The sequence below is a fragment of the Vigna radiata genome, chromosome 7 (assembly GCF_000741045.1).
Source record: "Vigna radiata var. radiata cultivar VC1973A chromosome 7, Vradiata_ver6, whole genome shotgun sequence".
NCBI lineage: Eukaryota > Viridiplantae > Streptophyta > Magnoliopsida > Fabales > Fabaceae > Vigna > Vigna radiata.
The window spans coordinates 47,167,028-47,193,588 of NC_028357.1; the positions used below are offsets into that span (position 1 = coordinate 47,167,028).

Consider the following 26,561-nt stretch of genomic DNA (forward strand, 5'->3'; position numbering starts at 1 on the left):
TTTTTCTTTTAATTAATGTAGCTTTTGAAATCATAAGACAATATTTAAATTACTTCTATATTCAAACACAAACACAACTAGTGATAACATACTATCGCGATTACTTATATACTAACAATATTATTTCAATAAATTTGAAGTCAAAATATTATTAAATAAATATACAACTACTATAATATTTCAAAATAAAATATATTATAATGTATAATTTTTAATGTTGTATATCCTAATTACAAATTGATCCTTTGTTTTAAATGTATTTTTGTTTGGATACTTTTAGTTACTAAGTTGTTATAAATTTCAATTAACTATTAATCTCACAGTCTCAAAATAAGCATTCCTTCTTCAATTTTCTCAAGTAAATTTTTAAAAACAAAAGGTGGGAGAGTTTAAGATTTTAACGAATAATACTTAAAATGTATTATCGATACTAATAGTATTATCTTAATGGAGTGAAAATGTTACTAAACAAATAAATATAACTACTATAATATTTCAAAATAAAATATACAATCATTTATTCTTTTTAGTACTGTATATCTTAATTATAAATTGATTTTTTATTTTGAATATCTTTTACTAAATTTGCTAAATATAATTTAGGGGTGGAAAAATGGACCAACTTGACTTATTTAAATCCGACTCTTATTGCTTTGCATGAATTTATATTTCTCATTTATTGCTTCAATCCATTTTTCTGAATTAGGATTTTGCATAGTTTGACAGAAGTTGATTTAGTCATCTTTCACCATACTATTATTTTCCTCATTTCCTTGAAAAAATACTACATAATCATCTAGAATAGTACTTCTCCTTTCTCATATGGACCTCCATAAAGATATTGGCTCGTGAAATATAGGATCTTGAGTTTGTTCTTGCAAAGGTTTTAGTTTGTTTTGTGGAGGTTTTGAACTTGCTTCATAAAACCAATTGTATGAATCATATTTAAAATTGTCATTGATTCTTCATCGAAGACAAAGTCTCAAACTTTATTCTTCTCCCCAAGCTCAATATCCTCAAAAAATATGGTAGCTAGACATCCCCAGGAAATTATTTTAGACTAGGCTTTCGCCTAACCCAAAGCTCATTGGATGTTGTAGCAGCTACCTTGGTTGGCACTCTATTTAAAATGTAAGTTGCAATCTTTAGTGTTTCTCCATAGAGTGACTCTAGCAAGGTGTAATGACAAATCATACTCTTTATCATATCCTGAATAAGCTGGTTTTGTCTTTCATCCACAATATTCATGTTAAGTGAACCCAACATGGTATATTTGGGACAATTTCACATTCCTCTAAGTACTTGGCAAAAGACCTTGCATTTTGTTCACCTGATTTGTCATATCTACCATAATATTCACAACCATGATCAAACCTTACATTCTTAATCCTTTTGTTGAATTAATACTCAACTTCAGTCTTAAAGGATTTGAATATGTCCAAAGATTGTCATTTTTCATGTATAAGATATAGGTATGCATATTAAGAGTAATCATCTATAAATGATATAAAATATTGTTGACCATTCCTTGAAAGTGTGGTGAATGGACCACAAATGTTCGTATGTATCAATTCTAGGACACAAATCGATATCTTGGTTTGTTTTCCTTTAACACATTCAACGCAAACATTGAAGTTTGTAAAGTCAATGGAATCCAAGATCCTAGTTGACATAAGTAGTTCAAGTCTACTTTTAAATATGTGACCTAGACGCGTGTGTCACAATGCTCCTGAATCAGTATTGTCAATTTTACATCCAGCACCACACGATTTTGTATTTAAGGATTCACTATAAGAAGTCACCATATCAAGCATATATAAATTATTATTATCCAAAAGTGAATCGGTTCCAACAATATTTGAATTTAAAGACAATATAAATTCATTGTTTCCAAACAAACACAAATAACCTAATTTGTCTAAATAGGAAACTGAAACTAAATTTCATCTAAATGATTGTACAACAAAAGTGTTTTTCAAATCCAAATAAAAACCAATACACAATAATAATCTAAAATGCCTTATAGCTTCCTCCTCCATCGACTTGTCATCTTCAACATATATTCTTTTTTTATAATCAATGGACTTCATGTAGCTTAGAAAACCTTTTACCGAAAAATTGATGTTAATAATTGCACAGTTAACCTTAGAATAAATCAAAGAAAGACTCATACAATTTGAGTTATTTTACTTCTCATAGTTTTTTCTCTCTTGAGAAGTACTAGAGTCTGTAAAAGAAATAGATGGTTTATTATATGATAGAATTTGATTGCTCTTGAATTTTGATTTGTTTCATGACCAAATACTTGTGACAAAAAAAAAATGATGATTTGCAATAACAATAGAGGTCACTTATACATAAATAACAACAATTAATAACTTAGAAAAACAATATGTTCAATGTGCATAAATTGGTTAATACTGATTGGTTTATAATCAGAAAGATCTCTTCCAAAAAAATTAACTTCGTGTAGTACACACTGAATATTGCAAGTGAGCATTTTTGTTGTTCGGTTATCTTTTGAAAATTCTCACTCTCTCAACCTCTTCGTCCTCTTTCATTCTCTCCTTCAACTTACATGTATGTTTCAAATTAATAGATTACGTGACACACCTTCACCTTGACGCCACCACAATCTGTATTCATCCCTGCTACGAAAAAAATAAACTCTTTTGTGCGTCTTTTTCAATCTTCTCAATGAAATGGATTTGAAGTTCACTCATTAAAACATATGCCTTTATTTATGAATGTATAATATTAAAAGTAACTTAAGGAGAGTTTAAGTTTTACATTAAATAAAAATAACAAAAATGAGACGTTATATAAAAAAAAAAAAAACATAAATGTTGAGATGTATATACCGACAACAACATCTCCCAAAAAAATCCCTCTTGGAAAATAAATGTGTGTGATCAGAAAAGTTAAATACATTTAACTTTTATATCTTATTCAAATGAGTTTTTAATGAGAACATGAACCGAATCGAACCAATCACACTAAGGCTAGTGACGCAGCATTTGAGATTATGCCCTTTGTAGTTTATTATTATTGTGATTTCCCTGCATAAAAGGAAAATCGACCATATTTTCGCCTTTCATTTTGTCGTCATTGAGGGTGCTTCTTTCGTTGACTCAACTTCATTTCTACTTCTACTTAAATCTAAACACATTCAATGTTCAATGCCTCAACTAACCACATAAATATGGATCTTCTAATTAGCACAAATGAAGGGAACGCGTTTTAAATACAACACACCATTTTCGGCCATTCTCTCGCACTAAGAATTCAAAGAAAAAAATACACTACCACCAGTTTCCTACTAAAGGGGTGACAAAACAAATCATCTTCATCTTTTAAGTCTGACCTAATTTAAGTTCGTGAAAAATATACCAAATTATATTAGACTGTCACTTAATAATTAGTTGACTTTTATAATTTGACTACTCAATTAGTTGTTCGCATATTAGGTTGATGAACTGACCGATTTATTAAATTAAAACAAAGTAATATTGGACTGCTAAGCTGTCGGGTTATTAGATTGCTGGATTGTATTTGAATAATTTATTACTTATTTGAATATAACATTTTGATTTGCATTTGAATTTTTCATAACATATCAAACATGTTCATACATTAAATAATTTTTGTTCATATTATAATATTAAAAGTTTTTAAATTAACCATCAGCTCCATCATCATTTCTTCGTTTTATGTTCATCAATTTTCTTTCCAAGGTTATTAGATACAGCATAGAAGAACTCTCCTCCTCCACTCTTCTATCTTCATCAACATTATCATCCAAAACACAAAACTCATGCTTCCAAGTGGAAGTACAAATTATTGCTTGAACATTTTTTGGCAATAGACAACTTTTATAGTTATTCAAAATCCTTGAATCAATGTTAAAAGTAGATTCAAATAATTGTCAAGCTGGACGACATCTAGTTCTTTACATTTAGATTTTTTTAATGATATTGAACTATCGAACTAATCTGTCGAGTTCTATGAGTATAAATTTCTTACATTTAGCTTTTTTTTAATGATGTCGAACTGGACGAAACAAATTCTATCCAATTAAATATGTCGTGAACTAACAAGAGTAGACTCTTTTTGTCGCCCTTAATAATCTACACTTTTAAAGTGATTATTTTCTCATACTTTTACTATAATATTAATTAAGTTTATAGTAAGATATTGAATAATCTTAATTAAATCTCTGCCGAGAATTTTTGTTCACAGTTCAACATTTAACTTGTTTACATTTATTTTCGTTAGATTTGGTGACTATTCAATGTAATGTGACTCATATTTCCCATTCTATTGTCATTGTTTAAGTGTCTTGATATGAAAAATAAAAATAAAAAAACAACTTAATTAAAGTATAAGCCTTTCATAAATTTAAATGAAAGTATCTACTAAAAGTTTTATTTTATTGAATATTAAAAGTTTTATATTAGAATTAGCGACATATCTGTTAAGTTAGCCTAATTAATAGATAAATGTAGTAATAATAATTCAATTGAAAAATATCAATTTTTCATATACTCTAATAAAACCGTTTATTAGAAATTTAGTTTAAAATAAAATACACTTAAATTAATTAGGTCTTTATTGTAGGGAGGGATGTACTTCCAACTTATCAGTACTGGCCTCACAGGTTTAAGTCCTCACAGGTTTGCTTTTAGTACCACTCCAAAAAATCTCTCACCATTGGAGATAGATATGTATATATAAATCCTTGATCAGCCATTCTTTTATTCAATGGAAGACTTTATTTGCACTCAATATTTATTTTATACTAATTTAGTGTATAACTGAAATTCTTACCTTTTTAAAATAATAATACGTTAAACAGTATATATAACTGAAAAAATCTAATTTATGTTAAAATTTTGAACGAAAAGTAATTTTATTTTATATTAATTTAAGATTTATTGGTGAATATTTTTCTAATTCTTTGTTCGAATTACCACCATTCTTAGAGAATGAAAAAATAAAACCGCTTGCCGACTAAAAAAACAAAAAAAAATCAAAATAACACGTATTTGGGAAGAAAAAACTGCAAGAAATTCATTGGCATGCCAATAATAGTCTCCTTGTCTAGTAGAGACACCTTTAATATTTCAGAAAACAGTGGATAATATCGTAAGCTATAGAAATCTTATTTATATATATAGAAAAAGTATTATAGCCAGAAAAATATTATCTGTATAACAACACAAAAAAGGTGTACAAGTAAGATAATAAATAACTTTTCAAAAAATATCAATTTATTTAATATGGTCATATCTCACATTTTCACACCAAGTTTTTTCACATGGAAGGGTTTGCTTTAAAAAATGATATTGTAAAACAATAAAATACCATCTTAGATATAACTATTTTATGATGGTTATTACAAAAGTAATTTTAGAAATTAAATCAAAGAAAGGTGTATTTGTTTAAGTAGTCACTATCTTTTCTCCCCACCACTTAGACAAGGTCACTTGTATATTTTATGTGGAAAAATTCTTCGATATAATAAGCAGACTTTCATACTTAACAAAGACTATGGTGACCAGAAAGAGGGAGTCTTACTTTATATATATATATATATATATATATATATATATATATATATATATATATATATAGACACACACACACACGCAGGTTGCATCCACTATATATCAATCTTTGCTTCATAACTGAGATTCCAAGACTGATATATCAACTCTGACCTGCAACTCAAACCATAACAACTCCAGAAACAGCACCTATATATGCATATCTGATATCACAACATCTCAGTAACTGTGACTGCCATAAACTCTATATAAATGGAGGACAAAGTTGCATTCAAAAATTTTCTGCAAGATCAGAAAAAGGCATGTGTTAGTAGCACAGATGCACTGAACTGGACTCGGGAACCATCCATTAGAAACACTGTGAGTTAATTACCTAGATGTTTTCTCTTGAACTTCACCTTTATCTCTGCCTATTCTTTACATCTTTTTTTTCTGTTTTTATTTATATCCAATATATAATTAATTTAGATTAGCTGATAATTTGTTTTGAAAGCTAAATTATCATGTTCTTAATTATCACAAGTATACCATGTTTGTGAATTGTGCAGCTAGGATCTACTCTTCTCGGTTTGAGTCTCAATAACTTGGAGATTCCCCAAAATCTTGAGCAAGATCCTCTGAATCAAGTGGGTAATCCTTGACAAGTTAAATCGATCTGCAAAAATTGCATGAATTTTTGAACTGATGCTTCCTATGTTGGGTCTTTTCCGTGACTGGTTTTTAGCTGGGATTGTTGCAAGTTGAGCTGGAGGAGGTGAAGAAGGAGAATCAAAATTTAAGGTCAATGCTTCATGAGATCAGTGAACACTACGCTGCTCTTCAGAATCAGTTATTGTTGGTGATGCAGCAAAAGAAACTATCTTCATCACCTCCGAATCATGAGGACATGCAGGCAAGTTTGACTAAGAATTTGTTTAATATATGCTTATTTGACTGATACTTCGTTTTGTTATGAAAATTAATTACATAACTGTTTTCTCACTCAAAACCATAGAATTATATAATAAGACTAGCAGCAGCACAAAATATATTCATTGGTAACATAAATTAAGTTCTTCTTCTTTCTAATTATTAACATCATATGTATTATTGATCATATTAATCTGCAAATAGGACACGGTATGAATAGTTAATTAAAATTTGTATACTCTTCTAGCTTATTTTAAAAGAAATTGATTAAATGCATAAACCATGCTTTCTATGTCTCTAGAAGGATAGCAGGCAAGATAACGTGAAGAAGCCATGGCTGTTCTTACACACTGGTAAGGTACCCTTCAAGCATTTACCTGTGTTGAACAAAGGAAAAAACCTGAAATATATGTATAATTACGATGTTGAAGGTAAAATGAATAACCAAGTAACACCAGAAGAAGCAAAAATCGTAGAAGATCAAGCATTTGAGGCTTCTTGCAAGAAAGCTAGAGTGTCTGTAAGAGCACTGTCATCAGAATCTTTGGTATGTATGCATTTCTATCTTATTTTTGCATAATTTTATTTTATAAATTTGATTGCTTATTCTCATAAAATATATCATTTTATGCATTGATTTAATCTATTTGAATGTAAGATTGGGATAATTGATTAGAAAAAATGGGAATAAGTGGGATAATCTATTTTATATTACATCGATCAATATAATATAATCAATTTAAATTATATGTGAATATAAATCTCATTTTATAATAAAGTTATGAAGTTAAATTTAAAATATACCCTTTTAATATGCTATTATATTCATTCTTAAAATCTAAATTTAATATTTAAAAATATCTTTTTTGAATTCAAGTGTATTTAATAGTATTTATAAATATAAAATATAAAATTATTAAAATGTATTTTTTTATAGAGTATTAAATTAAGAATTTTTATGTTTTTTAATAATAGATTTTCACTCACTAGAGAGAACACTCTTTATAATTTGCTCTCCTGTTTTTTATCTTTATTTTTAGAAAAAAGAATATGTATTAAAAATTAAAAATAATCTTTTTATTTTTATTCCATAAAATCACCATCAATAATAAATTTTTTATTTTTATTAGAAGGATTAAATATTTTTTTCTCGTAAAAATTTAGAATTAGTTATTTTTCAAAATTTTAATTAAATTTAGTTCTTCAATTTAAAAAATGTATCTATTTAATCCTTTTAAATAAATTTTATTAAATTTATTTAATATTTCAAACATATTTCATAATAATATTTGAATTATTTATATAGTAGACAAAATTTTTTTTTCAATATTAATTGAAAAATCCATTTAAAATCTCACAAAATTAATAAAATTTGAAAAATTAAATTAGTTCAAAATTTAAAATAAAAATTAATTCATATTTTTACTAATGGTTATATTGAAAATTAACGTATTTTCTTCTTAATTCATACCCTTTTACTTTAGACAGGCTAAGTGTAATTCATTTATAATATATAAATTTAAAATTATTGGAAAGAAAAGACAAGCACAAGTAATGTTGCAGTTTTGTTGATCATTCAACATAACACTTTTCATTTCAAAAGCAATGATTAAATTCCTGTTGGGTGTCTAGTTTAGTTAAATCCTTCAATATTCCTCTCAATGATATGAAATCAGTAACATCGCCACTAACAAATGATTATATATATGTGTGTATATAACTATGCATTGACATGTTATATTACATATTAGAAGGGAGATGGGTGTCAATGGAGAAAATATGGACAAAAGATATCAAAGGGTAACCCTTGTCCTCGGGCCTATTATCGTTGCAACATGGGAACATCATGTCCAGTTCGCAAACAGGTTTAGATTTGAATACATTACCTTCTTATTTGCTACGAAATACATGCATTTTCATTGTCCAATGTTGGAAACAGGTTCAGAGGTGTGCTGCAGATGAAAGTGTTGTCATTACAACCTACGAAGGGACTCATAATCATTCACTCCCTCCGCCAGCTAGATCCATAGCTTCCACAACATCAGCAGCACTCACCATGTTCCTTTCTGGCTCCACCACTAGTTCAGCTTCTACCTTCTATCCATCTGCATCATCATGTCCCACTGTAACACTTGACTTAACCCAGCCCACTAAGAACTACCTCAAATTCCCTCTTTCACTCAATGCTTACCCTCACAACTATGAAGGATTACCCTCAGACAAACACCTTTCCTTGGTCCATCTTCTTAGTGCTGCCATCACTAGGGATCCTTCTCTTAGGGCAGCATTAGAAGCAGCCGTTTCCTCTATGATTGCAGATTCTCAGAACATCAACAACCACGGCCCTTCTTCTTAGATGTCCGTTCAAGTTTCACAGATCTTAAATGTTGTAAGTGTAATATCGATATTTTATGCTATTTCTGGCAAATAATCATAAGCATGTAGAGAGTTTTTAATCTTCAAGTCTGGATATATATTCAAGAACGTCTGTTAGAGATGTTAGTTTTTCTTAAATAGATTTCAATTTCTAACATAGGACATTAAAAAGTTAGTTCAGAAAAATCAATATTCATGATAATATATGAATTGGTGATCTTTGAACTTTATGTTATGAGAACACTCTCCAAGAGGTGGTTTTCTTGTGTTGGACCATAAAGATACAACCATTAAAAAAATTCAGGAAACTGTGAGATTTAGATGAATTCATATATAAAATTACACTAATGAGAATGGTAAAAGAAGTTCCCATGTGGGATCTGCATCACCATGTATACAAAGGAACATGTTCCAATTATTGAAGAAAATAAAAAACATATCCTCATGGCACGTCGACTTAGATAAAAGAATAAGAAAGAATGAAATTAAAAAACAAAACAGTTGGTGAAAATGAAATAAATATAAGATTCAATGAATATATAATTGTTTAAATCCTTCAAAAGAAACTTGTTTTATAGAAATGGAGATAATAATGGATTATGAATCCTATATCTAAACCTATTCCTCGCACTGCCCATTTGACATCCACATAAAAATACCTCCAAATATTATTTTTGATCTAAACGTTTATTTCTTTTTAGATTCTAAATATAATTGAAATTAAATTGTGTATTAATAGAAATCGATTTTTTTTCTTAAAAAAATCAAATAAATGAGAAATAAATTCAACAAATAAATTACCATTTAAAAAATAAGCTTAATTTTATAAATTTAAATTAAAACATATTTATAAAATTAAATCCTAAACGAGTTCAATTGCAAATATTTTTTCATCAATAACTTTATTATAAACAATAAATAGAGTCTTAAAGTTAATTTTATAATGTTAGTGTCCTTCTTCTCTTCCTTTTTCTATTGGTTGCACCATTATCATACTGCAGTCGTTGCATCATTCTTTTTAGCTATCTGTCGTCCCTTTTGCTATTATCCTTGCCTCTCACTCCTTCTCTCCTTCTCATCCTTCTTCTAATATTTTTCCTTTCTTTTTTCTTTCTTTTACCTATCTCACTTAATTTATAAAAAAAAAATGGTGAAAATTTTGATATTCATTTTTCAATTAAAAAATTTGTTAATAATTAAAATTCTAAATTATTAACTAATTTACGAACAAATATTTAAAAAATTCCATCATTAATGAGTTTATTGAAAGTTCTAAAAAATTTAATTATCCACAGATAAACTTATAAAATATATATATATAATTATCAACAAATTTACTACAAAATAATCAAGAAAAAATTGATTTTGCTAATAATTTACTGATAAAAATTATATTAATAAAGAATCATGAATTATCATATTTTTATTGATGACTAAATTTTAATTTACCTGTCAATTTTACTAAAAAATTTACTACTAATTAAAATTTTAAAACCCGTGGATAATTTTGACAAATTTATTTCTTTCGATAAGATTTCACCGATAATTACGATAGAAAGAATTTCATATTCAAACATAACAGATAGAAAACATGACTAAAAGTATTTCTTTTTATGGAAAGTAGTTTATTATGTTGAGTTAAATAGTATATATATCACATATCTTTTAGGGATTAGATTAGGTAAGAAAAAGCTTTGCAAATATGTTATACAATTTTGTTTGAACCATATTCTAATGTATAATGTTAAACATCAAAATCAATATTTTTATAAATATATGTTATATTATCAATATTTTAATAAATGTATGTTATAATATCAATGGAAATATGATTAACAAAAGAAAATTTATGATTATCAAAATCATGACTATAATAAAGACCCCTACTCTCGAGTCGTCATGTCCATCCTCTTTAAAATAGTGATGTCTTGTATCCAACAAATGCTTTAGAAAAAATATTACTGCACAGCTTAACTGCATGAAACTCTAATCATAAATAAGATTAAAAATATGATGAAAGTTTCATTAAAAAAATAAGCAGTGTACATTATAATGCGCAATAATATGAGAACCATATGTAAGTCTAATATTAACATGTTTAATCGTGTATCCAAAAACTTATATAATATTTTATTGTGTAGGCAACATTATATGAAGACTCTAAGAATTTTGGAAATTCTTAACATTCTTTTATTCTTAGTTGAAGGCTCACAATTAACACCAGTGATTTAATTAACTTTGTACATAGAATTCACTGTAGAATCTTGTAAAATCTTAAACATTTATTATACCATTTCAGGGATGAATTATTTGTTATTCTTGTTGTTATATCTATAGTTATTTATTAATTCACTTGTTTTTTAATTTGTGGGAGAAGTAAGATGAATTGTTTGTTATTCTGATTGTTATCTTGATAATGTTTACATATTAATTCACTAGTTTTTGAATTTGTGGGTAAAGAAGTATTAGTACCTTAGATAACATTGTTGATATTTGTGCCAAGCTAGGAAACCATATTTTAAGTAACATTTTGTGATTCATTCTATAACAGTACAGCACTACTTTCAATAATTTTAATTTCTTCCTCTTCCTTCAAGTCTCAAGCTAATATTTGGAACGAAAATGTTTCAGAAGAAGTACTTTTAGATTTCTACAAATCCTTTAAGAAAACAACACTTCCCAGTACATAAACACAATCATCATTGAATCACAATTAACGCTAGTACCCTTTGCAGAATCTCTCTTAAATCTTCTCAGATATCTCTTATGAATTTTGGACAATCCAAGCACTGGGAGATCACGTAATTCATAAAAGAATCATCATGTTACAACTCCCCCATACACCAAAGAGAGGACCATCTTATTGTGACATTGATAAAATTCAGTTTGTTATTTAATGATAGGCAAGAGTTTACACGAAAGAAAAGCAAGAATATAAAACAAAGGTAGAAGGAAACAAATGACCGCAGCAGAAATATGGTACGGGCGAAAGGCCATACATAAGAGGCCATAAAACAATCAGAAAACGGCACAAACTGGAGGCTTATTTAAGCAACAAACAAATATATAAAATACTCACATATATAGTATATATAAAAAAAATACATTACCCATATATAAATATATAAAAAGCTATTTCTTAGTAGTTAACAAACAATAGCGATGATACACACATATACTAGTCTTAGAACATAAGAAAAACACCCAACCAGGAACTGCAACACACGATTTCAATTGACACTGGACATAATAGACACGAGGCTTAGAAACCACCGCGAAGGCGAAGAACAAGATGCAGGGTAGATTCCTTCTGAATATTGTAGTCTGCCAAGGTACGACCATCCTCCAATTGCTTCCCAGCAAAAATAAGCCTCTGCTGATCTGGTGGGATTCCCTCCTTGTCCTGAATCTTTGCCTTCACATTATCGATTGTATCAGAGCTCTCCACCTCTAAGGTAATGGTTTTTCCTGTCAGAGTCTTCACAAAAATCTGCATTCCACCACGAAGCCTCAACACCAAGTGCAGAGTGGATTCCTTCTGAATGTTATAATCTGCAAGGGTACGCCCATCTTCCAGCTGCTTCCCAGCAAAGATAAGTCTCTGCTGGTCAGGCGGGATGCCTTCCTTGTCCTGAATCTTTGCCTTTACATTGTCTATAGTGTCAGAGCTTTCAACCTCCAATGTTATGGTTTTCCCAGTTAAAGTCTTCACAAAAATCTGCATTCCACCACGAAGCCTCAACACCAAATGAAGAGTGGATTCCTTCTGGATGTTATAATCAGCAAGGGTACGCCCATCTTCTAGCTGCTTCCCAGCAAAGATAAGCCTTTGCTGGTCTGGTGGAATCCCCTCTTTGTCCTGTATCTTAGCCTTTACATTATCAATAGTATCAGAACTTTCAACCTCCAAGGTAATGGTTTTTCCCGTCAGAGTCTTGACAAAAATTTGCATGCCACCACGAAGCCTCAAAACCAAGTGCAAAGTGGACTCTTTCTGGATATTATAATCCGCAAGGGTTCTTCCATCTTCAAGTTGTTTCCCAGCAAAGATAAGCCTCTGCTGATCTGGGGGAATACCCTCCTTATCCTGAATCTTGGCTTTGACATTATCAATGGTATCTGAACTCTCCACCTCCAAGGTAATAGTTTTCCCGGTCAAAGTCTTGACAAAGATTTGCATGCCACCCCTCAAACGAAGAACCAAGTGGAGCGTGGACTCCTTCTGAATGTTGTAATCAGCAAGGGTTCTACCGTCCTCAAGTTGTTTACCAGCGAAAATCAGCCTCTGCTGATCCGGAGGGATTCCTTCTTTGTCCTGGATCTTAGCCTTGACATTATCAATGGTATCGGAGGATTCCACCTCGAGGGTGATAGTTTTTCCGGTCAAAGTTTTCACGAAGATTTGCATCTGTACAACCAGAAACTAAATCATCAAAAACAGTGACAGAGATAGGCAATTCAATCAAACGACAAACCCTAATTAACGCTAGTCCCCTTTGGACAGAGATATCCAAAAAGTTATATAATATTTTATTTTGTAGGCAACGTTATATGAAGAATCTAAGAATTTTTGAAATCTTTACCATTCTTTTATTCTTAGTTGAAGGCTCACAATTAACACCAGTGATTTAATTAACTTTGTACAAAGAATTCATTGTAGAATCTTGTAAAATCTATAAGATTTATTATACCAGTTCAGGGATGAATTATTTGTTATTCTTATGGTTATTTATCCCTAATTCCTCCAAAATATACATAAAACAATTAAACCACATAATGAATTCCATAAATATATGAAAAAAGTAATTTAAACATCTTCTGACTAAATATCGGTATAAATTCAATACACGCAACAACTCGACAGCAGAATCCAAAAGACAGCTCTATCACACAATTAAAAGAAACAAAAAGATCGGTACGAGAATACGATGATTACAGAAGAAACTGAACCTAAGATAAGAATGGGAGAGAAAGAAGAGACATACCTTGAAAGAAAAAAAAAAACGACCAAACGATCAAGAAACTGCGAGATTGGAAATTTAGGGCTGAAAGATTGAGAATTGCAATGATAGATGTGCGAGGGTTGGGAAAGGTGAGTCGTATTTATAAGTTAGATGCAATGAGTCATTGACAAAAATATCAATAAATTAACGAATAAAATTGTGACACGTGTATGGCGTGTTCCCCAACAGGACACGATAAGCATAACAATTTACCAACGCAACGGATTACGTCCTCTCTACAATGTTCTGGCAAATTCTATGTTTGTGCTTCTAACTTGGTTAACCACAAATGTTTTACTCTTAAATTAGTATCTTCTTTCTTTAAAAATAATAAGGTTATTTCACACGTGTTATTACTATTTGAAAATTCTTTTATAAGAGTCAAATGATCATAATAATAATGAAAGTAATGTTTTGTAATATTAAAAGAAAACTGTAGTGATAGATAATGTCAAATGACAGTAAAAAAGTAAAAAATAGTATCAAAATATCATTTTTCTTCTCAAAACTATTGGAAACATGTGTTTACACCTTTTTATTCTATAATAAAAAATAAAATATAAATTTTATCATAATCATTAAAATAATAAAAATATTACTAAATTATATAATAAATCATTTTTATAATTTTATCATATGTAAATTTTATTATCAATAATTAGTTGACTTTAAAAACTTCATAATTTTTTAATGTAAAGTAATAGAGTTAATTATATTAATGAAAATAAAATTAATAATAAATTGCATATATTAAAAATGATTACAAAGAGAAAATCTATTTATTTACAGTTATAAATATCTGTAAATCAAATTATCAAAGAAAAAATATGTTTTTATTTATTGTTAATTAAAAAGGTAATGTAATAATTATTAAAATAATTGAGAATTTAAATTATTTGTTTCTTTTTGTTTTATAAATTAACATCATATTAAATATTTATAGAACAGCCTATCATCACCCTTTTCTCTTTTTATTTAACTAGGTCATTTAAGAGATTGACGAGTTTATTATTTGAAATTAATCCATCACTTCTTACCTCTCACCCAAAGAAAGTGTAAGTTCTCTTTAACATGGCAAAAAAAATGAAAGTGATTATATAGAAATGTATAAAAAGGTTCAGATTCATGAAAATAAAATGAGATTTATGAAAAAGGAAGCACCATCATATACCCTCTCTAACTATGATGTCAAGATGAGATATTTTCTAAATTTTAAGATTATATGAAAATCAAATAAAAAGGGATGAATCCTAGAGAAAAAAGTCTAGAAGGAGACATGATCTTGGGTAAGAAATAAAAATTAATGGTTTGAGATATAAAATCTGAAAAAAAAAAAAGTTAACATAAAAGAAGAAAACAATATAAAAATCGGCAATATTATTATAGCATCTAATATATTTAAATAAAATATTATATTTTTTATGCCGAAAGACATTTTATATTATTATATTTTGTCCTAATGAATCCTACATGCTAATTCAAATTCTAAATCATCGTAAATCTACGTTATACAATCAACGTGGATGCACCCTATGACCATTAAATAGGATATGTATCAATAAAAAAAACTACATTCTTCGTCATGAAGAGTTGACAGAGAGGGATGCAGCCTAATTAGAACAAAGGTTGAGGATGCACTAAGTTTAGTTACTTGTGCTTAATATCTAAGTAAGGAAAAACTTCATCAAAAAGGAAACTAGTTTGCATGCTACACACACTACGGAAACACTTCTACCATAGTTTTCAAAAGATATCTAATTTTAGAAGAATATTCATAAATTAACAAAAAAATATGTGTTATTATATTAGGTAGGAAAGTTGGGCTTTTATATTTAAGAGAGAAAAATATATTTAGATATTTTATTAAATAAATATTATTTTATTTATTAAAAGATAAAAATAACAAAGTTAAAAAGATATATATAATAGCACTAAAATAGTTATAAAAGAAATATATCTTGTTATATAATATATAAATATTAATTTCATTTAACTTCTATCATCACTAAAAAAAATAGAAAATTCATTACCAAAATTAATAGTAATATATATATATATATATATATATATATATATATAATACTAATTTTAGTAGTAAATAATAATTAATATGGCAGCAATCCACCGAAAAAAACAAGACGACATATACCTACAAACTTATTTAAGGTAATCAAGAAATCAAATTTTTAAACTCGATTAAACTTTACTTTAAAATTTGTTATAAGGATTATCTCTAATTGGAATAGAGTGCACTCGAATATATTTATAAAATAGCTTAATTTTAGACAATTCAAGTTCAGCATAATTTTAAATAGAAGATTTTGTTAATATGATTTAGCTGTTAGAAGTTTAATGCAATTGAATGGTTTTGAAACGTCCCTACAAGGATTTATCCACGTCAGAAGATAACACACCCCCAGCAAGCAAAGTTTGACTATGCTTGCGATTAAAACAACATGAACCTTCGAGATCGAACGACATCATAATCGACTAAAAGAGTAATAATCAATATGGTTCTTCCTTCTTTCCAGTACCAATATATGAGGAAGTTATGACATAGTAAGATCCTTTAAGAGCCCATTCCAGGGTAACTAGTTATCAATATTTATTTCTACCTTTATATCAAAAAACAGTCCCCAGAAAAAGTAATCTGCTTGATCAAAATTTAAGAATGAAAGATGCAAATTTCTAAAAGTAATTTGTGAAACGAGAAAGATATTTTTTTATTTGACTTGAAGAACACACGAGTTCAGGGGATCAGTTTAAAAACATAACAGCAGTTCATACACAATCTATTGATCAAAAGTTAAACGAAACAACAGTTGGTGAAAATTGAAAAACTTAGAAGCCACCGCGAAGGCGAAGGACAAGGTGGAGGGTGGATTCCTTCTGAATGTTGTAGTCTGCCAAGGTGCGACCATCTTCCAATTGTTTCCCAGCAAAAATAAGCCTTTGCTGATCTGGTGGAATGCCCTCCTTGTCTTGAATCTTTGCTTTCACATTATCAATTGTATCAGAACTCTCTACTTCCAAGGTAATGGTCTTCCCTGTCAGAGTCTTCACAAATATCTGCATTCCACCACGAAGCCTCAACACCAAGTGCAGAGTAGATTCCTTCTGGATGTTATAATCAGCAAGGGTTCGCCCATCTTCCAGCTGCTTCCCAGCAAAGATAAGCCTTTGCTGGTCTGGTGGAATNCCCTCTTTGTCCTGGATCTTTGNCTTGACATTATCAATGGTATCAGAGCTTTCAACTTCCAAAGTAATGGTCTTTCCTGTCAACGTCTTTACAAAAATTTGCATTCCACCACGAAGCCTCAAAACCAAGTGCAGGGTAGATTCTTTCTGGATGTTGTAATCCGCAAGGGTTCTTCCATCTTCAAGCTGTTTCCCGGCAAAGATAAGCCTCTGCTGGTCTGGAGGGATACCCTCCTTATCCTGAATCTTGGCTTTCACATTATCAATGGTATCTGAACTCTCCACCTCTAAGGTTATGGTTTTCCCAGTCAAAGTCTTGACAAAGATTTGCATGCCGCCTCTCAAACGAAGCACCAAATGGAGCGTGGACTCCTTCTGAATATTGTAATCAGCAAGGGTTCTTCCATCCTCGAGTTGTTTCCCAGCGAAAATCAGNCTCTGCTGGTCTGGAGGGATGCCCTCTTTGTCTTGGATCTTGGCCTTTACATTATCAATGGTGTCTGAACTCTCAACCTCAAGGGTAATAGTTTTCCCGGTCAAAGTCTTGACAAAGATTTGCATGCCACCCCTGAGGCGAAGCACGAGGTGCAAAGTAGATTCCTTTTGGATGTTGTAATCCGCAAGAGTGCGACCATCCTCGAGTTGCTTACCCGCAAAGATAAGTCTCTGCTGGTCAGGTGGGATACCCTCCTTGTCTTGAATCTTGGTTTTCACGTTATCGATGGTGTCAGAGGATTCAACCTCAAGGGTGATGGTTTTGCCGGTCAAAGTTTTCACGAATATCTGCATCTGTTCAATCAAAACTAATCCATCAAGAACAGAGAAACATACGTAGACACTACAGCCAAATTCTCAAAACCCTAAATCCTCAAGAAATTGAAAACAAAAAACCCTAACTAAAATCGGAAAATATGGTAATTAAATTCGCAGACCTCAGAATCGAAAAACAATTGCATGAATCTAAATTCAAAGACGATAAAACCAGTAAGCATAGATCAAACATTCCCAATTGAAAACATCGGATTGAGAGTACGATTATTGACGAATCCCAAGGCAAAATCAATCAATTGAAATTGATCCCATCAGGGTAAGGAAAAATATGGAAAAGAAGAACCAGAAGTACCTTGAGAGGATGAAAAAAGCTATCAAAGATGTGCGAGATCAAGAATTGGGAACTGCAAACCGATAATAGAGCGATGAATCAAATATTAGAGGGAGGGTTATAATTTATAGCTTTTTTGTGAGAGGCGGTTGCAAAAATATCCCTATCTTCACGAATAAAGTTTTGCCACGTGTACTATGATGATAAGGATGACACTCAAAATAAACATCATATCATACGTAAAGGATTACGTTTTTGCAACTGTATATAGATTCTATTTTGAACTCTTAAGTTATAATATAAAAATGATTTAAGATTAAGATTTTATTTTTATTTTCAGTTTTACCTTATAAATAAAAACAATTTAAATTAAAACAATCATTTTACAAATTTTACCTGGCTTTTATTTTAACTTTACTGTTTTTTAATTTGTAATGGTTTTTTAATTAAAAAATTACTACAAAATAAATAAAAATATTTATAATAAAATTAACAAATTATTTATATTTAATTTTGTAATTATAATAATAAAAATATTAATAATTTTATTATTATTTACTATCATAAAAAAATAACTATGATGTATATGTAAGATATTTATTTCCACTTGTCATGATAAAAAAAGTGTGATAAAAATTAAATGAGTTAACTGAAGAGAATATTTAGTATAATTAATAATAAAAAATTTAAATATATATATATATATATATATATATGGGGTTTGTTAATACCGGATTATAGTAGACAAAAATATCTTCATTTGTTATGGATTCTAAGTTTTAAGGTTAAGGATATTTAAATAATTTTCATTCTCAAACCTAAAAAAAAGAAACCCCCAAACCCTTCCTCACCTCCCTCACCTCCCTCATCCCTCTCAACCTTTTCTTTCTCATCTCTCTCACTCCAACATTTTTCTCTGTCATCCTTACTGTTGCCCCAATTGAAAAAAAAAATCAGAAACTCTTTGTCATCAGATATTTTCTCTCATCTCAACATTTTCTCTGTCATCACTCCAACATTTTTTCTCTCATCTCAACCCAATTGAAGATGGGGGTGGTAATTTGAATCAGAGATATTTTTTAAAAATTGAAAAAGTTTACTCTTTTATAATCATTTTATATTTATTAATGTGTGTAAAATGAATATAAACTTTATTACTTTATGTTACTTTTTCCAAATCTCAAAGGTAAAAGGTAAAACTGTTTTTTATCTTCCACATGGTTAAAGTTTATTCTAAACTTATGTAGAAGTTGATTCAGTGATAAAAAAGGTACATAAGGAAATTAAAGAAATAGGTAAGAAGAGCTCCCTATGAGTACAATTCTTTCAATTCTAGGTTGTAATCTTACATCATGTATCCCAGAGAAAAGAAAAAGAAACACTTTGTGTAAAGGAAAAAGGACAATAGCGAAAAATATCTTGTTCTTTAAAAATATAATGAAATATGGTGTGGATGTGTAAATAATGTATGAAAATTTAATTGATTTATGAAGGTTTTATCTACATGATTTAATTTAATAATAAGAAGGGAAAATATATAACACATCCTCCAAATGAACGAACAGAGCAAGAGCATCAAATTACGATGTCACGGATTGTTGTGTGTGGCTGAGGGAGAGTATGGAGACAAGGGAGAAACAAANTGGATAAGTGAGGAAGGTGGATTAGGGTTAGGCAAGGGTTTCTGATTTTTTTTATTTTCAATTGGGGCAACAGTAAGGATGATAGAGAGAAAATGTTGGAGTAAGAGAGATGAAAAAAAAAAGAGTTGAGAGGGATGAGGAAGGTGAGTAAGGGTTTGGGGGTTTCTTCTTTTTTTTAGTTTTGAGAATGAAAATTATTTAAATATCCTTAACCTTAAAACTTAGAATCCATGACAAATGAGGGTATTTTTATATACTATAATCCGGTACACATTGTTAAAACATACCAACTGAAAAACAGGCGTGTTAACAAACCCATATATATATATATATATATATATATACACATAAAAAATAAACTAAAATTTCATATCATACTATACATTGAAGATATCTTATTGTCATTGTTTACTTCTCCATAAATCTTTTTATACTCTTTAACCATGCTTTTGAATAATATATAATAATAACAATATTATCCGGTTAGAAATAAATATTACTTAAAACATTTATACGGTATTTCTAAAAGGTAAAGATTGAAAGTTTACTTTTAATGAAAAAATAACCTGTTATTATATTAAATAATTTGATAAAAATAATATGATATTTATTATTTACATATTTATCTTTTTGAGGTTATGTTTATACTTTTTTATAAAATAATTTTTTTAGAAAATTATTAAAAAGTAGTTTTCAACAATATGGTTTATAGGAAGTTTTAATTTTTAAAAGTGCATTTGATATATTAATTTTTTCGATAATTAAAAAATGAAAAATCTCGTTTTGGATAATACGTCTTTTATCACTAAACATTTGTTAGTAGATTCATCAAATCATATTTATTAGACATAATATTAGGTTGATCTCACTTTTTTTTTCAAAATATTAAATAAGTAGATAATTATATTATTATAGTTATTCAAAATAACTATACTAATATGTAAAAGATACTATATCAACTAATTTTGAATTTAAATCTGTTTCTAATAATTCTATATTTATATAATTTAAATCTAGTTCTCACTATCTTATATTTATACAGGCACGTCAATATATTTTTCTTTTGATATAAATATATCTAGTTTCTCATTTGTTTGTGCCGATAAAGATAATCATAATAAAAGAAAAACAAATACAAACACAAAAAAGATAAATAAGTTTATAAAAAAAACATATAACAATTAAATTGATTTCGTTATAAAATATTGCATTTTAAACATTCAACAACAAATAAAGCATGCATACAATTATAGAATTTTTAGATTCAATTATCCAAATTTAGACATTAATATATGATTTTTGGTGTTTTTTTTGCATTTATGATGATTTTTATTGTTCCACATAGTCATTACCAATCAATTTCATTCCTTTAAAAGTCATCAGAATTATGAAACTATTCTTAATGAAAAGACCAATTGTCTTTGTCACTATATAAGTCATTCTACTCTACATAAATATGTATGTCTTCATTTAGCATTTAATTTTGTATTGTTAATTGGTTGTTGTGCTTTAAGAAAACATTTCAATTGGGATTTGTTATAATTAAGTTTATTGAATATGGAATACAAATACATATTCAAAATAGTTTTTTAACGCATAAATATTCTCTGAATATTTTGGGGTGTGTTAATGTAGTTGTAGACAAGTTAACTTCAAGGATGTGTGAAAATAAATTAATTAAAATTTCATGACATTTTAAAAATAAATCCAATAATAGCAAAAATAATAAGAAGTCAATTCCAGTATTGCATGAAGAAGACAATAACAACATGAAAAAGTGAAGAAATTTGGCTAAGCCACGAACAAGGAATAGAGCCACGAACAAGGAACAGACAATAACCTTGCGATTTTCTCTATTATTTTACAAAAAGCGATTTGATAATTGATAAACTGAATTATGATGTTAGATGAATAAATTTATTTGTTCTTTTATTTTTTATAATGATTTATTTTTATCTATATTTTTTTCCTTTTAATTAAGTAAAAGTAATGATTTTTACATTGTAACAAGTTATCACGGTGTTAAATGTACATAAACATATCAATCATATGAGAGTGTAAGTATTTTTAATTTTATTGAAATTATACATTGATTAAATTTAGAAACTTTGAGGTGATTGAATGAGTTTTTGTCAATAATTGAGGATGCACTTTAATTAAAGATGAAAACTTTAAAAAGAATTAATCAAGAATATACTTTCCTTAAATATTTAATTGAAAATGTACTTTGGTTAAATTTGCTATAAGTTCTTGTTTTAATTGAAAATATATTAATAGTGAGATTGCCAAAAAAATTAATTGAGAATTTATATTGATTAATTTGAAAATCTAAAACAATAACTAATTGAACAATAGTCTTTAGATAATCAACGATCAATCCTATATTTAAAATGCAATGAAATCAACCTTATCATTGTCTTTTATCTTTTTAAATTTTTATAATTTTATTTTTTCTATCTTTGTTATTTAATCTTTCATTTATTTTTATCTTTATTATTTTTATTTTACTAATCATTTTCTATATTTTTTATAAGAATTAATTTGTTAAGAATCAATTTCATATTCGTTGGGAGATGACTTTGGGGTCACTTACCCGTTAGTAATCTTTTGGGTGCTATCTAAGCGATATTGAAGTTGCTATAGATAAGTAGCACCAATTTAATTTATTTAACAATGTTGTTATGAATGAGTGCTAAGTGATATTAGAATATTATGATAAACCTCTAGTATTGATTCCTTACATCAATGTATACACTAAATGAACGTCACCACAAAGTCTCCCTACAAGATTCCAGAAATTACGTTAAACTCATACTTTTATCCATAAACATGATTTCACCTTAAAATTTCAAATAGCAAACAATTGCCCATATTTGTATTCATCCATGCTAAGTAATATAATTTCTGTGATCAATTACAATCATAATATATTTTCACACATGTATATTTATCCATGAATTCATCAACAATTCTTTGAATAACAATTTACTTTCTCTTATTCCAAGATCAAACCAAAACCACAAATAAGAAAAGAAAATGTTTTTTCACAAAAGAGAAACTTAAAATAACACAAACACAGGAGACTCACTTTTGTAACTACATACCTCTAATTAAAGATCTCACCTAATCTCAGTTTTTCCAAGATGACACAAACTAAAAAGATAGGTGGTGCCCAATGCTGAAAAAGTAGCAAGTTGTATAGTAGTTTCCAATTTTCTCAAACTTAAAAAGCTTTAAACATTTGTCAAATGTTTCGGTCCGTGGCAGCGGTAAGAGAAAAAGGTGAACGGTAGTTATAATGGTGAGAAATCCCACTGATTTTAGTGCATCTAATGGTCCAAAAGTGACACCCAACGTCCAATTTATTCATTGAATTAAAAAATTTTAATTTTTTCTTCAATGTAACATTCTTCTAATATTTAACCAAAATTTAAAAATTTTAAATTTTGTTTTTCTCGTTTTAGACAATAAATAAATTATTTATTTAAAAAATAAATCATAATTTTAAATCATAATTTCAAATTGAATATAAATAATCTAATATATTTAAAACCGATTAATCTTAACATATCAATTCATACAAATTTAATTTAGTTTGTATTAAAACTTATTAACAAATCAAATCATTTTTTATTCATACTAAAATCCCTAAAAAAAATAATCTCACTAACTCGAACTCGTGATAAACTAAATTAATTTTTAACAAATCTATATATTACTATTAAAATTTTATTAAACATGTCAAGATCTCTCTCATTCAAATACACATAAATTTTTTTTAGTAAAAAAAATCATCTCATTTAAAGAATTAAACATATACATATCTATATATAATGTTTATATAATAAAACATTTTTCACTTTATCGATGCTTAACAATCTCAGTTAAGAATATTATCTATATTCTTTCATGTAACACATGACTAGTTGAGAACTACAAATATATTAAAAGTAAAGCAAGTTATCACATTCTTTCATATAACATTTACCAACTACACCACATTATTCAAATTAAACATTTATCACTACTAATAACTCGTCTTATTTTTTAAAAAAGTGAAATAGAATCAAATACACTTATCATATTAGTTTGAAAACCTATTCCATTCCTCACTTAACCTCATACACTTTTAACTAGCAAACATTTAACACATCTAATTTAAAATTTCACTCATACGACCTATATAATTTAATATATGTTTTATGCGTATATTACTTAAAATTTCACTCATACGAATTATAAATGTAATATCTGGTTTATGTAACTAGTTATTAATATCTATAAGGAATATATTACAAATATAGAAGTACCATCACAATTTTTTCAGAAATCACTAAAAATATAGTTATTCCACACAGATGAGGAAAAAGCTTAAAGGCCACCACGAAGGCGAAGGACAAGATGAAGGGTGGATTCTTTTTGAATGTTGTAGTCTGCCAAGGTACGACCATCTTCCAATTGCTTCCCGGCAAAAATAAGCCTCTGTTGATCTGGTGGTATGCCCTCCTTGTCCTGAATCTTTGTCTTCACATTATCAATTGTATCAGAGCTTTCCACCTCCAAGGTAATTGTTTTCCCTGTCAGAGTCTTCACAAATATCTGCATTCCACCACGAAGCCTCAACACCAAGTGTAGAGTGGATTCCTTCTGGATGTTATAATCTGCAAGGGTACGCCCATCTTCCAGCTGCTTCCCAGCAAAGATAAGTCTCTGCTGGTCCGGTGGAATGCCTTCCTTGTCCTGAATCTTTGCCTTTACATTGTCAATAGTGTCAGAGCTTTCAACCTCCAGAGTTATGGTTTTCCCGGTTAAAGTCTTCACAAAAATCTGCATGCCACCACGAAGCCTCAAAACCAAGTGCAAAGTGGATTCTTTCTGTATGTTATAATCCGCAAGGGTCCTTCCGTCTTCAAGCTGTTTCCCGGCAAAGATAAGCCTCTGTTGATCTGGGGGTATACCCTCCTTATCCTGAATCTTTGTTTTCACATTGTCAATTGTATCTGAACTCTCCACTTCCAAGGTTATGGTCTTTCCTGTCAAAGTCTTGACAAAAATTTGCATACCACCTCTCAAACGAAGCACCAAGTGAAGGGTTGACTCCTTCTGAATATTGTAATCAGCAAGGGTCCTTCCATCCTCAAGTTGTTTACCAGCAAAAATAAGCCTCTGTTGATCCGGAGGGATGCCCTCTTTGTCTTGGATCTTCGCCTTGACATTATCAATGGTATCTGAACTCTCCACCTCCAAGGTTATGGTTTTTCCAGTCAAAGTCTTTACAAAAATCTGCATACCACCCCTCAACCGAAGCACCAAGTGGAGGGTGGACTCCTTCTGAATATTGTAATCGGCCAGGGTTCTCCCATCCTCAAGCTGTTTACCAGCAAAAATCAGCCTTTGCTGATCCGGAGGGATACCCTCTTTGTCCTGGATCTTAGCCTTGACATTATCAATGGTGTCAGACGATTCTACTTCAAGGGTTATGGTCTTGCCAGTCAAAGTTTTCACAAAGATCTGCATCTGTTCAATCAGAAAATAAACCATCAATAACATAGATATGTAGGCATAGTTCAACCACATACTCTAGCCTCAGAAATGACAAAAGAGTTCAAATAACAAACCCCTAATTATAAACCGAGGATGTATATGGGAAGTTTGGCTAACAACAAACCTATTACAGAATCTATCAGACCACAAACTCTAGTTCAAACCACAAAATCCAGCCCCCATAAACGACTGAAAATAATTGAATCACAAACCCTAAATTAAAAACCGAGAATGTATACGGGACATTTTGCAGGAAACAAACAGAGTGCAGACCCTATCAGACCACAAACCACAGGTCCTTAAAAATTATAAAAACAAATTTAGTCACAAACCCTAATTAAGACCGAAAAAGTATTGCATAAAACAAACGGATTAAAGAACAAGAAAAAGTGACATTATTAATTCTAGTTCCACGACAAAAAAAAATCAACCAACAAATATTAACTTAACTAAAAGATCCAAACGTGGATATGATCAACGAAGAAGACCCAACATATAACTCAATAAACTGAGACTAATCAGAATGCGATTTAATGAAAAAACTGAGAAAAAAAAGGAGAGAAGAGAAAGGTACCTTGAGAATAGAACAGGAGTTTTGAGATTGGGATTTGAGATTATAGCGTAGGATATATGCGAAGAAAGATGACGAAGGAGTAGTATTTATAATGTGATTGCGCTTACTGAAAGACGAAATTATCAACGGACTAACTAATAATAATGTGCCACGTGTATGGTTGTTGAGAATTATACGGCCAGATAAGCATTACTTCATGGATTACGTTTCCTTCTACATTAATCTGGCAGATTCTATATTTTGTTCCTGATATCATCAAAGATAAGATCATAAAGGAATTTTCTTACGCCAATATCTCTCTTAATTTTTTTATAGCAAGCTTTTAAATATGTATGATAGCAAAAGTATAAAGAATTTCGTTTTAGATTAAATTTTTTTATATCTATAAGAAAATAGATTAAGCAAATTACTTTTATAAATTAAATATTTATTATATTAACTAACTTGTATAATACGTTAAAAATAAGTATATATTAAGCTTATGATAACTTTCGTTTTTACTTATTTATTTTTTTAGATTTACACTTATTTACTTTTAATTTGAATTTGAATAAAATACAATTTGACAATATAAATAAATTGTTTTATTGTATTCTCGTAGTTGTCTATAATCTGAAAATTGGAACATATAAATATTTATTATAA

At 29.0% G+C, this 26,561-nt stretch overlaps 3 protein-coding genes across 5 annotated transcripts; 2 read left to right on the forward strand and 1 right to left on the reverse strand.

Annotated features, from left to right (window-relative positions):
• The first annotated feature begins 5,743 nt into the window (after positions 1-5,743).
• LOC106766518 lies at positions 5,744-6,504 on the forward strand. The gene is made up of 3 exons (XM_022782806.1): positions 5,744-5,927; positions 6,116-6,193; positions 6,292-6,504. Exons 1-3 carry the CDS (start codon positions 5,820-5,822, stop codon positions 6,502-6,504), a joined length of 399 nt encoding a protein of 132 aa, XP_022638527.1. The 5' UTR covers positions 5,744-5,819.
• A 290-nt stretch (positions 6,505-6,794) lies between these two features.
• LOC111242081 (WRKY transcription factor 42-like) lies at positions 6,795-8,939 on the forward strand. Its single transcript, XM_022783997.1, has 4 exons — positions 6,795-6,829; positions 6,908-7,023; positions 8,228-8,341; positions 8,416-8,939. The coding sequence occupies exons 2-4, from the start codon at positions 6,913-6,915 to the stop codon at positions 8,830-8,832; spliced, it is 642 nt and encodes a 213-aa protein (XP_022639718.1). The 5' UTR covers positions 6,795-6,829; positions 6,908-6,912; the 3' UTR covers positions 8,833-8,939.
• Positions 8,940-11,975: 3,036 nt separating this feature from the next.
• LOC106768184 (polyubiquitin) lies at positions 11,976-25,904 on the reverse strand. Of its 3 annotated transcripts, XM_022783996.1 has the most exons (3): positions 24,181-25,904; positions 16,883-17,391; positions 11,976-13,212 (listed from the first exon to the last, which is right to left on the reverse strand). In XM_022783996.1, the coding sequence occupies exons 1-3, from the start codon at positions 25,373-25,375 to the stop codon at positions 12,115-12,117; spliced, it is 2,802 nt and encodes a 933-aa protein (XP_022639717.1). In that variant the 5' UTR covers positions 25,376-25,904; the 3' UTR covers positions 11,976-12,114. The 3 variants fall into 3 exon arrangements, with proteins under 3 accessions (XP_022639717.1, XP_022639716.1, XP_022639715.1); XM_022783995.1 differs by lacking the exons at positions 16,883-17,391; positions 24,181-25,904 and adding an exon at positions 13,838-13,970 and having other exon boundaries at positions 11,976-13,260; XM_022783994.1 differs by lacking the exons at positions 11,976-13,212; positions 24,181-25,904 and adding an exon at positions 18,177-18,301 and having other exon boundaries at positions 16,551-17,842.
• Between the last annotated feature and the right edge of the window lie 657 nt (positions 25,905-26,561).